Source organism: Gracilinanus agilis, chromosome 5 (assembly GCF_016433145.1).
Source record: "Gracilinanus agilis isolate LMUSP501 chromosome 5, AgileGrace, whole genome shotgun sequence".
NCBI classification, from domain to species: domain Eukaryota; kingdom Metazoa; phylum Chordata; class Mammalia; order Didelphimorphia; family Didelphidae; genus Gracilinanus; species Gracilinanus agilis.
This window is the reverse complement of record NC_058134.1, coordinates 211,768,440-211,783,115: the sequence shown is the minus strand read 5'-3', so window position 1 is coordinate 211,783,115 and position 14,676 is coordinate 211,768,440. Positions and strand designations below refer to the sequence as shown.

At 37.1% G+C, this 14,676-nt stretch overlaps 1 protein-coding gene across 1 annotated transcript in view; it reads left to right on the top strand.

Moving 5' to 3' along the window:
* Positions 1–327: 327 nt before the first annotated feature.
* Positions 328–14,676, top strand: part of ARID2 (AT-rich interaction domain 2) — a 241,388-nt gene continuing 227,039 nt past the window's right edge. The window contains exons 1-3 of the mRNA XM_044677286.1: positions 328–502; positions 620–713; positions 1,814–1,911. Coding sequence (XP_044533221.1) covers positions 411–502; positions 620–713; positions 1,814–1,911 — 284 coding nt within the window. The 5' untranslated portion in view covers positions 328–410. The remainder of the gene's footprint in view (positions 503–619; positions 714–1,813; positions 1,912–14,676) is intronic.

Genomic DNA, 14,676 nt, shown 5'->3' with positions numbered 1-14,676 from the left:
CTCGGCGGGGGCAGCGGCGCCAACTACACCGCGGCAGCGGCGAACCGGGGGGAGGGGGGGAGAAAGAAGACGCGACCGGCTCGGCCCAGCGGAGAGCGACGGCTTCCTCCGCCTTCTCCTCCTCCTGCTCCTCCTCCGCCGCCCCCTCCTCCTCCTCTTCCTCCTCCACCTCCTCCCCCCGCCGTCGCCGTCGCCGTCGCCGCTGCCTCCTCCTCCTCCTCCTCCTCCCGCCGCCGCCGCCGCCGCCGCTGCCGCCGCCGCCGCCGCCGCCGCCGCCGCCGGCCCATGACTGAGCCCTGCTGCCGCCGGCCGAGGAATGGGCTCCGGGCTTTGGTAGGCAGCGAAGGGAGTGGGGGACGCTTTTTAAACAGCGATCCGTTTTTTTTTTTTAAATCTCCTTTTAAAAAATAATGGCAAACTCGACTGGGAAGGCGCCGCCGGACCAGCGGAGAAAGGGACTTGCTTTCCTGGACGAGCTGCGGCAGTTCCACCACAGCAGAGGGTGAGAGCAAAATCGGGCGGGGGGAAGGGACTGGAGGCGATCCTCTCACCCGGGAGGGGACCCCAAGGAGAGAAGGGGGGATCCTGGCTGACAAGTGCGGTGTTTTCTCTCCGGTAGGTCTCCTTTTAAGAAGATCCCTGCTGTGGGTGGGAAGGAGCTGGATCTTCACGGTCTGTACACCAGAGTCACTACTTTAGGCGGATTCGCGAAGGTGAGTGGAAGTTTTAATTTGTATTTCCCTCTCGCTAACCTCCTCCAAAAAGTCTCCTTTGACCCCAGAGTGGAAACTCGGGGATGGGGGGGGTGCATTCGGTGGAGAAATGGGTTATTTTTCTTTTTAGCCGATGGCAAAGAAGGCAGATTGTGGAGGTTTTTTTTTTTTTTTTTTTTTTTGGCCTTGTGGCTTGTGTGCGTGCGATCAGCAGGGGGGGGGGGGCTGTTTCTGTGTGTGGAGCCCGGGGTGCGCCGCACACTCCTCGGTACCCCCTTTCCCCTCGCCCCATCAGCGAGGGTTTGGGGAGGAGTGGAGCCGTGTGTGTGTCTGTGTGTGTGTCTGTGTGCGCGCGCGGGGCTCTCGCTCCCTGAGTCAGTTTGTGCTGCCTGTTATGAGCGCTGCCGCCGCTACCGCGCTAGCACAGGCGGAGACACACAGAGCCACAGACTCTGAGAGCAGTTTTCGTGCAACTCAAAATTAGCGCGGGCAGGTTTAACATCGATAATCTGCAGCGAAATGATCCTGGCAGCCGGGGGCACCGCCTCAGCCCCTTCCCCCTTGGTTTATATCGCTAACAAAAGAAACCAGGACCTGTCTCTAAATAGCCATCTTAGGCTTCAAGGCTAGGCAGAAACTGTAGGCCTCAAAGAAGGGCCTATAGAGATGGATAGATCTGAGAGAAGGATCGGAATCGTTACCCGTCCCGTCCTCCCCCCTCCCCCCACTCCTCCCCAAACCTGGGACAGTTGCAGTCAGGAAGAGTATTGATCCTTTTGAACTTTTGTGGGTTTGTGTATGTAGGTAATGTGTATGGAAGGAAGCAGCCTAGGGACTTGAGATGGTATTGTTAGTGCTTCAAAAACAAAACAAACCCACCAGATCTCCCCAAACCAAACGAATGTTGTTAAATCCCTGACTTGGGAGAAAACTCATTGATACAGGCAGACCCTTCTCAATGTATTTCTTATCGATTCATCCGAAATATTCAGCGTATGCTTTAGCTACTGATAGATCTTAGTAGAATGAGTATTTATATTGCTGGGTTAGTGTTTCCTCGGGTTATTCACTCTCAGACATGTGTGTCTATGTTTTAACAGGTTTCTGAAAAGAATCAGTGGGGAGAAATTGTAGAAGAGTTTAACTTTCCCAGAAGTTGTTCTAATGCTGCCTTTGCTTTAAAACAGTATTACTTGCGGTAAGTGGGAGTGACTCTTACATACTATTAGGGAATATGGAATTTAACACAATTTTTGGGGAAGCTTTATAATCATTAAATGTTTTAAAATAAAACACAATGTTTCAATGCTATTAATCTATAGTCTGAGAGATGCTTAAGTATCAATTAAATGTATGGGGCGTTTCCTCTTGTTTGTTTATATTTTACATCTAAAACTTTACGGGTGATTCTCCCTCCCCCCATGTTTGTAAACACTTTTGTGACATTGTTATTGATTGTTTGATATTGACAGGAGGCTGAAAGGTAATGGTAGCTATTGAGTAAAGCTAGTTCCTGAAACTTTGTTTCTCTTAGGGAAAAAATTCTTTGTTTTAGAAGCTTGTTCACTTAAAAAAAATACTTTCTGGATTTTAAAAATGAGACTTGTGGGTAGATGTTATTGGATAGCTTTGCAGTAAAGTATTGGAAGAAGTTAGTTTTTCAAAGTAATTTGAATATCCAGACTGCTTCAAGGAGCAGTTAAAGTAGTGTAACTTAAACATATTTTAAAAGTATTGTTAAATTTTTAGAAAAAGTAAAATGACTTTAGTATTTGTTAAACAAAATTAAACATTGTGGTTTCGAGTTTCTCTTTTTTCTATTTTATCTGAATATCATGAACTTTAAAATAAAATTCCCGTTTGTGCCCCACTTTAGTTACTATACCTTGAGATATAAACTATTTGTAAGGAGGGGGACAAGTAGCTTATTTTATTTTTTATGTTTATTCACCCAGAAGGATAATTGAAATTGCTCATTTTGAGGGGAAAACTTTTATAAAGACTTTGTTAACGTTTTTTGTCTGGTGTGAAAACATAAGTGCCATTCATGCTTTTGTTTTGTAATATAACTTACATATTTTGATGTTTGCATTTGTTCATTGCTCAAAATGTATACAAACTATTGTGTCACAGTAAGCATTCTCAAGAAGGAAATGAAGTAATTGCACAAGTGAACTTTCTATTGGCTGTCTTAGATTGATTACAGGCTTGAAGTTGAAGAGTTCACACACTACTTTGTGGGGTAGTTATGAGTTACACAGAAATCTGCATAATCTCAAATATCAGTAGTTTCTGTGTGCCTTGTGTGATGGTATATGTGTGTTAGTTTTAAATAAAGTTCAGGCAAAGCAAAATATCTTTTTAAACATATATAAGGGATGATGTAGGAATGTTGTGAGAAGTATTTCATATTTTGGTTGACTTTCACTTATTTTTACTATAAATTTTAAGGAATTTCCTAAAGAAACTAGCTTATTGAAGTTGGCTTTAGTCTTTTTAGATTTTCTTGTTATAACTCAGAAACAGACTTTTCACATGCCTTTCCAAATTTTATCCATTTTGTATAATATAAACCATATTATAGTTTATACAATAACGCCTAAGCAACCAAGAAGTACTTAGATAGGATTTAACTATGACATTGTTATATATTCCTGAAGACTTCACATTCCATGAAATGAACACCTTCTAAAAGTGGAAGAGTTTTGATGTTAGAATATGGATTTGCTTTCTTGAAATACTGGATTTTAAAAAATATCCAATATTTTAATGTAACTAATTGCATTTTTAAAAAGTTTTGACTAAAAAAAAATCATAGGTGCTGCTTTAAAAAGTTGTTTTAGTATTTGTAATTTTATCTTGGAGTTATATCTGCTGTTGGTAATCGGTAGAAGTCTTAAGTTTGTTTACTAAAGCATTATCAAGGTTGTAATATAGTTATTTAGGTGATTCTCATACTTTTGTTTTCTACTACATTGTAAACCTTTTGTTATCCTGGGTCTTTAATTTTTTTCCACATGTCTGTTCCCCTAGCATTGTTATTTTAGGTGGAAGGTAGAAGGTAGGCTATACTAGGAAAGAGTTGAATCATTTGACTTGGAAATAAAGCCTTGTGAAGATTTGCATGACTTATAAAAGAAATATGCAGGATAAAATTTTGTACTTTCTATCTTGAAAAATTCCCTATGAGTGTAGTATTGTACAGTGACAGTAGATGTATTATGGTAGAGTTTTCACCTTCCCCTGAAAAATAATCACTCTGCAGACAGGATACCAATTTAGATGGACACCTTTTATCACACTGATAGTTACTACAAGAGTGCCTTTTAAAAGAAAGAAACATTAAAGCAAGTGACTTTAGAAGTTAATTATTTGTTTGGTGCAAAAGGAGCTTTTATCTAGTTGGCCAAATAGTTATCATGCTTTTTTCTAGTTCAGAGAATAATTATTCCTTAATAAGGTTGATATTTTAATTAAGGACAAAAAATTCAAGTGCTGGTCATGTGCATGTCTTTAAATTTTTCTGTTGATTTTGACTCAAACTGAGCATAAACGTGTTTACTGAATTTTGTATATACGTATTAATATCTTTCCAAGTGTAGATATTTGTGCATATCTACACAGTCATATAATTTTAGATAGGACCATAGAGAGCACCTATTTCACTATTTTTATAGTTGAAAAAATCCAGGGCGTGTTGTTTTCCAAGGCTTGAGAGTAAAAAATTTAATTGGATATTTATGTAAACTTCGGCAAAGGAATAAAAAAATTGAAGATTATTTAACATCAGGTTAAAGTGGAAAACTTAACTTTAAAATTTTGACTGAAAATGTATCATGTTTTTATGTAATTATTTCTTTTGAAAATCTCAATATATTTCACAGATTTATCTTTATAGTGTCCTCATTAAATGCCTTGGAGTAAGTGACAATTTTTCCCCATTTTAGACAGTGAAACTAAGGCATGATAAAGTTCAGTACCTTCACTAATGTTATTTTGTTGGAGGAATTACTGCCATTTTTTTAAGCCAATGATATTTAATCAGTCAAGTAGGAGAAAGTCAGTCTCTCAGGCAGATAATGCTAAAGGATTAGAATGTAATTGAAGTTTAGATATGACTGGTTTTTATGACAGTTTCAAAGTTGTTCAAATTTTTAAAAATGTTGTTTTAGGGATAAGATTGATGGGATTTACTGTTTATGTTTTTATTGTGAATTTGAAGTTGTGATATGGACCAGGTTTAGTGAAATATTTAAAATATTAGATAAAGAATTTTGTTTGAATTTATAGTCAAGGTCAACTCAGCATTTCTATTATAAAACTGGATTTTTTTTTTTTAAGGTTAGGTGATTAAGCTTTGTATAATAGCATCTGGACTTGGTGCCAAGGGATCTGAATTTGAATCCCTGCTCCAACTACCTGTGTGTGACTTTTGTAAGTCATCTTCTTGAGCCTCTTTCCTTGGCTGCAAAAAAGGTATATATAATATTTCCACTGTCTACTCCACAGGGTTAGGAGTTTTGTGAGAAAAGTGCTTTGAAAGCATTAAAGAGCTTTAAACATGTGTGCTGTTGGTTTAACTTTGAACAAGTTCCTTAGCCTCTCTTTCTTAATTTTCTTATCTATACATTGAGGGAATTGGATTAAGTGAACTGTAAGACTCTGCTACTTCTGAATATTAAAAGTGTCTTGAGATATGAAGAGGCTGTGTTGCCTAGTAGAAGGCACATTAGACTTAGAGATTCAAATTCAAATCTTGCTTCCAACCCATACTAGTTGTATCATGGACAGATCTGTTTACCAGAGACTTTTCTTATTAACAAAAAAATCTGTATCTCAACCTTGAAGGACTAATAAGATCAAATGAAATAATATATATAAAATACTTTTTAATCCTTAAGGACTTTCCCTTAGAATGAAGTAGTAAAGTATAATAGAAATAACATTAGTTTTTGAATCAGGGGTTCCATTACCATTATGGTAGAGTGTGTGTGTGGGAGTACCTTAGGGATCTCTATTTGTCCCCTGCACTATTTAAGATTTTTGTCAATCACTTGCATAAATGCATAGATGGTATTTTCATAAAATTTGCAGATGACATAAAGTTTGGAGAGATGACTAACATATAAAATAAAGATCCAGAAGGACCTTGACAGGCTAGAGGATTGGACTAAATCTAATAAAATTACATTTAATAGGAATAAATAAAAAGTATATTTAGAAATAAATAGAAATTCATTAGGAATAAATATAAATACACACACCAGACTCTTAATTTCCTCATTTTTAATAGTTGTTAAATGATGAAGTTTAAAAAAAAACCACATTTAAAATAGACACTTAATTTAGAATTTACCTACCATCATGCCTTCTAACTCTCATGAATTTTACAGAATTTGAGAGTTGGAAGGGATCTCTGGGATGTGATCTGGTGCATACACAAAAGGGTTCTCTACTGTTACATACAACCTGAGTAGTCATTTCAGTCTCTACTAGAAGACTTCAAGGAGAAGGAAGCCTACCACTGATTTCATCAGTTCACACCACTTTTGGCTAGTTGTAATTGTTAGCAAGTTTTCCCTGAAAACAAGCCTAATTTTGCCTCTTTTCAATTTCTACCCATTGCTTTTTTGTTCTGTTCTTTGGTGACAAGTAGAATTAAGTCTAATCTTCCCTCCACATGACAGTCCTTCAGATACATGGAGACAGCTATCATGACTCCCTAGAGGCTTTTCTTCTCCGGGCTAAACATTCTAGTTCTTTCAAACAATTTCAAATTCAATTTCAAACAATTTTCATAAAACATAGACTCAAGGCCCTTCACTATGTTTGTTGCCCTTCTCTGGACACTCTCCAGCTTATCAATGTTCTTTTAAATAGTGGTACTCACAACTGAGGACAATCCTGTAGATGAGCTTTGACTAGGATAGAGAGTACAGTAGAACTGTTGCCTTATAATTCCTGGAAGGTAGGCCTCTTTTAATGCAGCCCAAGATTGAGTTATCACATAGTTGATTCTTATGAACTTGCAGCCCACTAAAACTTCTAGATCTTTCTTTCAGAACTGCTATCTAACTGCGCCTTTCCATCTTGTATTAACAAAGTACCCAAGTATGAGGGAGTGAGTCTTTATATTTATTCCAGTTGAATTGGATTCAGCCCATTTCTCTAGCCTGTCAGTATCCTTCTGGATCTGTGCTTTGTTATCTAACTTGTTAGTTGTCCCTCAAAACTTTGTGTCATCTGCAAATTTGATGAAGATGCAATCTATATATTTTATAGAAGTGATTGTTAGAAATCTTAAAGAGCACAGGCGACAAATAAAGATCTCTGAGATATTCCTCTGAACACTTTATGCCACATTGGTAACAGACCCTCTAACTCCAAAACCAGCGTTAATATCTACTATACCTTACTACCTCATTCAAAATAGTCTTCTGTCATTGTAAATACACACGCTGGATTAAGCCTAATTAAAATAAATGAGTAGAAAGCAGTTAGGTGGTGCTTTGGATAGAATGCTGAACTTGGAGTCAAGAAGAGATGAGTTCAGATCCTATCCTTAGATATTTATAAGCTGTGTGACCCTAATCTCTCTTAGCCTCAGTTTCTTCATTTTTAATCTGTGGATAATAGCATGTACCTCAGGTTTATTGTGAGGATAAAATACCATATAAAGTGCTTTATAAACTTTAAAGCAATATCTAAATGATAGTAATAACTTTCTTTGTTATTTTGGATGAACAAAACTATATATTTTACTTTAAAGGACCCCCCAAGAGAGTCCACATGCAGTTTAGCCCTTATTAAATAATATAGAAACTGTGATTTATTTCAGAGGAATTCAAACAAGGATGATACTGCATACAGTAAAACATGAGTGTGTTTTTGCAAAGTGGTACACAGTGAATGCTCTATACATAAATGGAAAAAGTAATTTTAGAACTGGTAAGACTGTTGCATCTATATAAATCATCAATTTATGAATTTTCCTTAAGTCTGATTTCTATGTAAAGTTAAAAATATTTTAAAGAGCATATAAAGAAAAGTTTGAGAAAGATTAGAAGGAAACCTAGCTCAATAAATATTATGTCCTAGAAATCCCATTTTATTGCCAGTACTACACAGCATAGATTTGTTTTAAACTGGAATTAACTCAACCTAGAGAGACTATGTGGCCCAATGTAAAGAAGAGTGCTGGATTTGGAATCAAAGGAAGTGAGTTCAAATCCTGTCTCTGACACTTAATAATCATGTGATCTTGGACAAAAGTCACTTAACTTCTCACTGGACCTCAGTTTCTCCTCTGTAAAATAAAGGATTTAATCTAACTGACCTCTGAGATTCCTTATAACTCTAGATCTACCATTTTTATAATCCTTATTCACTTGACCTCAATGCCATAGCAAGTCTATAAGACAAATTGCAGAGCAGCCACTAATCTACATTAGTCAGTTGGTTTTCTACCCTGATTAAATCACAGTTCCACAATAAAATTGCTCAGAAATTTATCCTAGGTCTTAGATAGTATTAACATTAATTTAAGGAATTAGAAGCAAGAAAACTTAAACAACCTCAGATGTGCTTGAGGCATTTTACTTCCCCCCCCACCCCCAAACATTCTTCCAGGTTGGAAACTTTGGTGTCTTTGTCCTCTACTTTCTTGCCCCTTTTGTTTTTAATTAATTGCCAAGGCCTATTTATTTTACCTCTATAAAATTCTAAAAACCATCCTTTTGTCTTTTCACTGCTAATCATCCTGGTATAGTATCTCATTAATATTGTCTTATACTATTACCACTGACACATAACAGATCTTCCTATCTCCATTCTCTTTCTTCCATCCTTCCTATTCCTCTCAAGACTAATCTTCTATATGCATAGTTCTGATTATATCATTCTTATCAAAAGTCTTCAATGGATCCTTACAGCCAAAACAGAAAGGGCCTTTTCATTCTGAAGCCATCTTTTTTCCAATCTCAACTTAAGTTCCAAACAAACTGAGTTACTCTGTCTTCTGAATACAATCCATACTTTTCTACCATATCTTTATAATGTTCTCCTGAATCTAGAATTCTCTCTCCATATATTTAACTATAGGATTCCTATCTGTCCTCTAAAGTTCAACTCAGATGCCTCCTTCTTCAAGAAATTTTTTCTTATTCTACCAGTGACCTTTGTATTTGGACCTTATATGTTGTATTTGAAATTTTAATACATATTGAACATGTGTTATGGTTGATTCTCTTTCTTGCTTTGCTTTTTATGTCTGATAATTCCTTCTCAGTCTCCTTATTTCAGTCATCATCTATGCCTCACAACCTAAATATGGGTATTCTTCAATACTCTGTGCTAAACCTTCTCTCTATATATATTCTCTATCTCATGGTGACCTGTTCAGATCAATTATCATTTCTTAGTGGATGATTCCCAGATCTGTAAATTCGGTCTTCCTCTACCAAACCAGATGTCTTATCCATTTTTTCAAACTCAATTTGTGCAAGATATGTTATAATTATAATTTTTCCCCAAACATATTCCTCTTCCAAACTTTTTATTTCTGTTGACAACTCCATCATTTTAGTCATAGTAGATCAAAATGTTGGAGTCATCCTTGACTCCTCAATCCCCCATCACCCTATTCAATTTTGAATCAATTGTAAAGCCTTGTTGATTCTATCTCCACAAAATCTCATATCCTTCATCTTTTTTTACATTCAGGTGACCATCACTTTATATTTTTGAAATAACACATCTAGAAGACCTATTAGAGAATTGCTATGCTAGTCTAGGTATCTGCTTATGATGTCTTATAATTGGGCTCTGTAAGTGTGAATAGAGAAGAGTTAATGGATCCAAGGGATAATGCAAAATTGTACTTATTACCAAAATATCACATCTCTCCCTTTCTCTCTAAACATAGCCATCACACTAGCTCAAACCCAAATCACCTCTTATTGGAGTAGTATTCTTGTTGGTCTCTCTGCCTAAAGTCTCTATGATCTGTCTTCTACATGCCTGTCAAAGTGATAGTTCTAAAGTACAGAGCTGACCATGTCATTCTTCTGTTCAGGAAACTCCAGTTATTCCCTGTTGCATCTAGGATCAAATAGAAATTCTGATTTTTGACATTTAAAGTCCTTATTATGTGTTCTATCAACATTTTTAGGCATTACTGCCATTCATACATTATTTGAGCCATCTTTACTACCCTTCTAGGATTGCTCACACACTAACCTAGAAAAATACATGCTTTATATATCTTCATAGCTCATCTCAAATGCTACCTCCTACAAGAGGTCTTTTCAGATCCCTCCCACCCCCATCCTCTCCTCCTCTTGCTGGTACTTACACTCCCAACCCCGCCCCCCCAAAGTTATCTTTGTATGAATTCTGTGTGTATATATATATATATTCCTATCATATGTATGACAGGAATTATTTCATTTATGTCATTGAATCTCCAATGTACAAGGCACATAGATGGTATTTAATAAATGTTGCTGATTAACTAAAGTTTGGGGCTCTGTCTTATCAAATTTTGTTTCCTATAGTACAGTGATTCCCAAAGTGGGCGCTATCGTCCCCTGGTGAGTGCTGCAGCGATCCAGGGGAGCGGTGATGGCCACAGGTGCATTTATCTTTCCTATTATTTGCTATTAAAATTTTTAAAAAATTAATTTCCAGGGGGCTAAATAATATTTTTTCTGGAAAGGGGGCAGTAGGCCAAAAAAGTTTGGGAACCACTGCTCTAGTACATGACAGAGTTATGAGTATAGATGCCTAATTAGTATATTTGTTGAGGTGAAGCTTAACAATCAACCCTTTTTCTCTCTTTCTCGAAATATATGTGTATATGTATGAAAAAATATATTTATACATACATATATCTTTTTTTTATTTTATTTTTACTTTTTTAAACCTTTAACTTCTATGTATTGGCTCATAGGTGGAAGAGTGGTAAGGGTGGGCAATGGGGGTCAAGTGACTTGCCCAGGGTCACACAGCTGGGAAGTGTCTTGAGGCTGGCTTTGAATCTAGGACCTCCCAACTCTAGGCCTGACTCTCAATCCACTGAGCTACCCAGCTTCCCCCGTATATCTTTTTTTTAACACTTAACCTTCAGTTTTAAAATCATTGCCATGAATTAATCCTAAAACAGAAGAGCAGTAAGGGCTAGATCAGTGATGGGCAAACTATGGCCTGTGGGCCAGATGCAGCCCCCTGAAATGTTCTATCTAGCCACGTGACACGAATACAATGAGTGGGATACAATACAATGAAACTTTGAAAGAATTGCCTTATAAACAGACTGACAGAAGATCATTTCCTTTCCTTTGGGCCCCCTCTTTAAAAAGTTTGCCCATCACTGGGCTAGACTATAGAGGTTCAGTGACTTGCCCAAGGTCACAGAGATAAGGAAGTATCTGAGGCTACATTTGAACCCAGAACCTTTTATTCTCAGGCCTGGTTCTCTATCCTCTGATCCAACTAGTTGCCATAAATACACACACACATACATACATATACATATATCTTTAATGGACACTCTCATAGTAGCATATACCTCTCTTTAGTGGTTAGCTCAGCACAACCATGGTTGGTGGTATAAGAAATGCAATATGACTTATTTGGCAATGAATTAATTTGCTTCTATTGATTATTATAAAATCACTCAAGGGAGTGAGATGGAAAAAATAAGAAAATCGGTAAAGAAGAGCAAAATGATTTAGGGCAAGGAATGTCTCTTACTTGAGCCCTCCCTGATTGCTCATCATGGCTTGAAGGTGACCCTGGTACTTTTTAATGGCAACAAAGTGCAGGCTCTGGAGGGTCTTATACTCCAGCTTTAGAGAACTACCAGGTGATGGACTTGTATTTCATTCCTTTGAGGACCAGCTGTGCATTTTTTAAGCCCTATGTCATATAGACAGGCAACTAAGGCATAAAAGTGTGTTGTAATCTGCATCTTCCACATAAAACATCCACCTGGATGAAATTACTGATTTTTTTTTAATTAGAAGAAAGGCAGGATGCAAAATTAATATGTTAGACTGTTTTAGAAATATTTTACATTTTTCTTATTGTGGACTCATTTGAAAACTCTAGCTTAAGACCTACCCAGAGAAAGGAGTAACTTGTATCTGTACCAGGAACTGCTAATGTATATCTAGGAATTGCTAGAAGAGAGTTAGGGGTATACGACAGAGACATTTTGTCGTTGCCTATCCCCACGGCTTGTTTCTGTTTCTGGAATGCATTGGAAAGAGCCCATGGAAATGAGAGTCATTGAATGATAAGGCAGTAAGACAAAAGAAACAAAATATGTGAGAAATGGTAATAGAAAAAAAGTTAAACATTCATGTGTAGAAGTATGAATTACTACATACTAGACTTCTAGAATATTAAAGCTGGAAAGGCCCTTAGAGCTCATCTGATCCAACCTACTCATTTTGCAGATGAAAAAACTGGGGCCAAAGAGATTAAGTGATTTGCTGAAGGTCACAGAGGCAGTTAGATGGAATTTAGAATACTAAATCTCATGACTTGAAGGCCAATGCTGCTTTTCATGAACTAGGACCAACCCTTCTATTTTCACATGTCTGGGAATGACTATACAAATGAGGGAGAAGATACCCAACACCATCTACACATGTTTCTATTCCCAAATTGTCCCTTGTTGACAGAAAAAGGTAGAGAATTCCTTAAGTCTGAGTGTTAAGAGAATACCTGCCTGTATAGGAAATATACCCCAAAGTTAACTAGCTCTTCAATGTTTCTGTAACAGGGAGAAAAATGTTCATTTTGAAGGTTATAAAGTACATTTTCCACTATCTGAGCTCTAAGTTAAATTTCATGACTACAAAAAAGATCCTCAAAATGACACAAGATTCCCTGTCTTAAATGCTGGCTCATTTTAAAAAAGCAATAAAAATTAGAATAATTCCAGCATAGCAAATTATTTGGGCTTTGAGGTACAAAATGTATTTAATATATCAATTAAGAGGCTTTGTTGCTTTAAAATTTGTTTTCTAAAAGTGATTTTTCCTCAGCGTGCTACCTAAGAAACATCTTACTAAAGGCCTAACCAAGCCTTTACTTTATATTTTCTACAAAATTTAGTTACGCATAGACTTGGAAATAAAAAAAAAAAACAAAAACAAAAAGACCTAATATTGTTTTTTTTAGGCCTCAAATGTGAAACCTCATTCTTAATTTTTGCTTAAATCATCTTTCTGTTTGGGGACTTTCGCCAGAACCTTAATGAAAACTTTTGTAGCATATCTATTGTTTTTAATGAAATACAAGGTGTCCCAAAAGCCATAGTGCATTTTAAAGCTATTAATAAGATTTGGAACACCCTTTATGATTGTAGTTCAGCAAAGGACAGGACTTGCTTTACATGTAGTGTGATGACTTTAAAACTTCTAAGCAACATTACTAATCTTTCTACTGGAGTTTATTCAAATGTCTGGTGCTTTGTAGTTGAGAATTACTTTTTGTGTGACATGCAAATAAATACCTTTGTTTTAAAATTTAGAAGAATAAATATGAATGATATTTATTGCTTGCTTCAGTTACAGATAGTAGGTTATCAGGAAATGCTTGTTTCAGTGGCTAATTTTAAGCATGTTCCAAAGTGTTCCTTAAATTATGTGCAGCACTGACTCACATTGTTTCTCTTTTACTGTATCATGATGGGTATGTACTGTAAAACTCACCAAAGGGATGCAGTGAAGAGCTTTTGTCTGGCAGGGTACTACTATGGTAGGCAGCACACTGGGTTTGGTTCCAGAGGACTTGGGTTTAAAATACACCAACTCTGTTATTTGTGGGCTCTGAAATATTGGGCAAATTGCTTAATCTCTCTGGGACTGGGCTGGATTACCTCTAAGGTCTCTTCCAGTTTTAAATTCTTTGATTTTATTAAATTCTTAGTAATAACTAGACCATCTATTTTTCACTTTTCTTTTTTTATTTTTAAATCCTTACTTAAAAGTGATTAGGAAGTATTGGTGCCAAGGCAGAAGAGCAGGAAGGGCTAGGCAATTGGGTTTAAGTGACTTGCCCAGGGTCACACAGCTAGGAAGTGACTGAGGCCACCCATCAATTTTTCTAAAAGATGCCATTAAAAAAACATTTTTTTTAAACCCTTACCTTCCGTCTTGAGGCAGAAGAGTGGTAAGGGTAGGCAGTGGGGGTCAAGTAACTTGCCCAGGGTCACACAGCTAGGAAGTGTCTGAGGCCAGATTTGAACCTAGGACCTCCTGTCTCTAGGCCTGGCTCTCAATCCACTGAGTTACCCAGCTGCCCCCTAAAATTTTATTTTCTTAAAAAAAATTTTTTTTTCAAATTAGGATTATGCATAGGTAGTGTTTTGCCCATTTGTTACCTGTAGGTAAAAGACAGGTACTGCTTTCTGAATTGTTGCTCTGGTGTCATAGACTCATAATGGCACAAAGCATAGGCTCTGGAGTCAAAGGGGACGAGTTCATATCATGCCTCTGACACTTCCTATGTGACAAGCAAATTGTTTAAACTCCTTGGGCCTCAGTTTCCTCATTGGTATTAGATGTTTTGTGAAGTCCCTTCTAGTGCTAAATCTGTGAATGATCTAGATCAGTGGTCCCCAAACTTTTTTGGCCTACCAACCCCTTTCCAGAACAAATATTACTTAGCCCCCTGGAAATTAATTTTTTAAAAATTTTAATAGCAATTAATAGGAAAGATAAATGCACCTGTGGCCATCACCGCTCCCCTGGATCACTGCAGCACCCACCAGGGGACAGTAGCGCCCACTTTGGGAATCACTGATCTAGATCCATACATATCTAATTCCCTGCTATAGATACCCCAATTTAGGGACCAAGATAAGTGGATTGAGGCAATGGTGACTCAGTGGATAGAGTGCTAGATGTAGTCAGACCCATAATAACTGTGTGCCATGAGCAAGTCCCTCGCT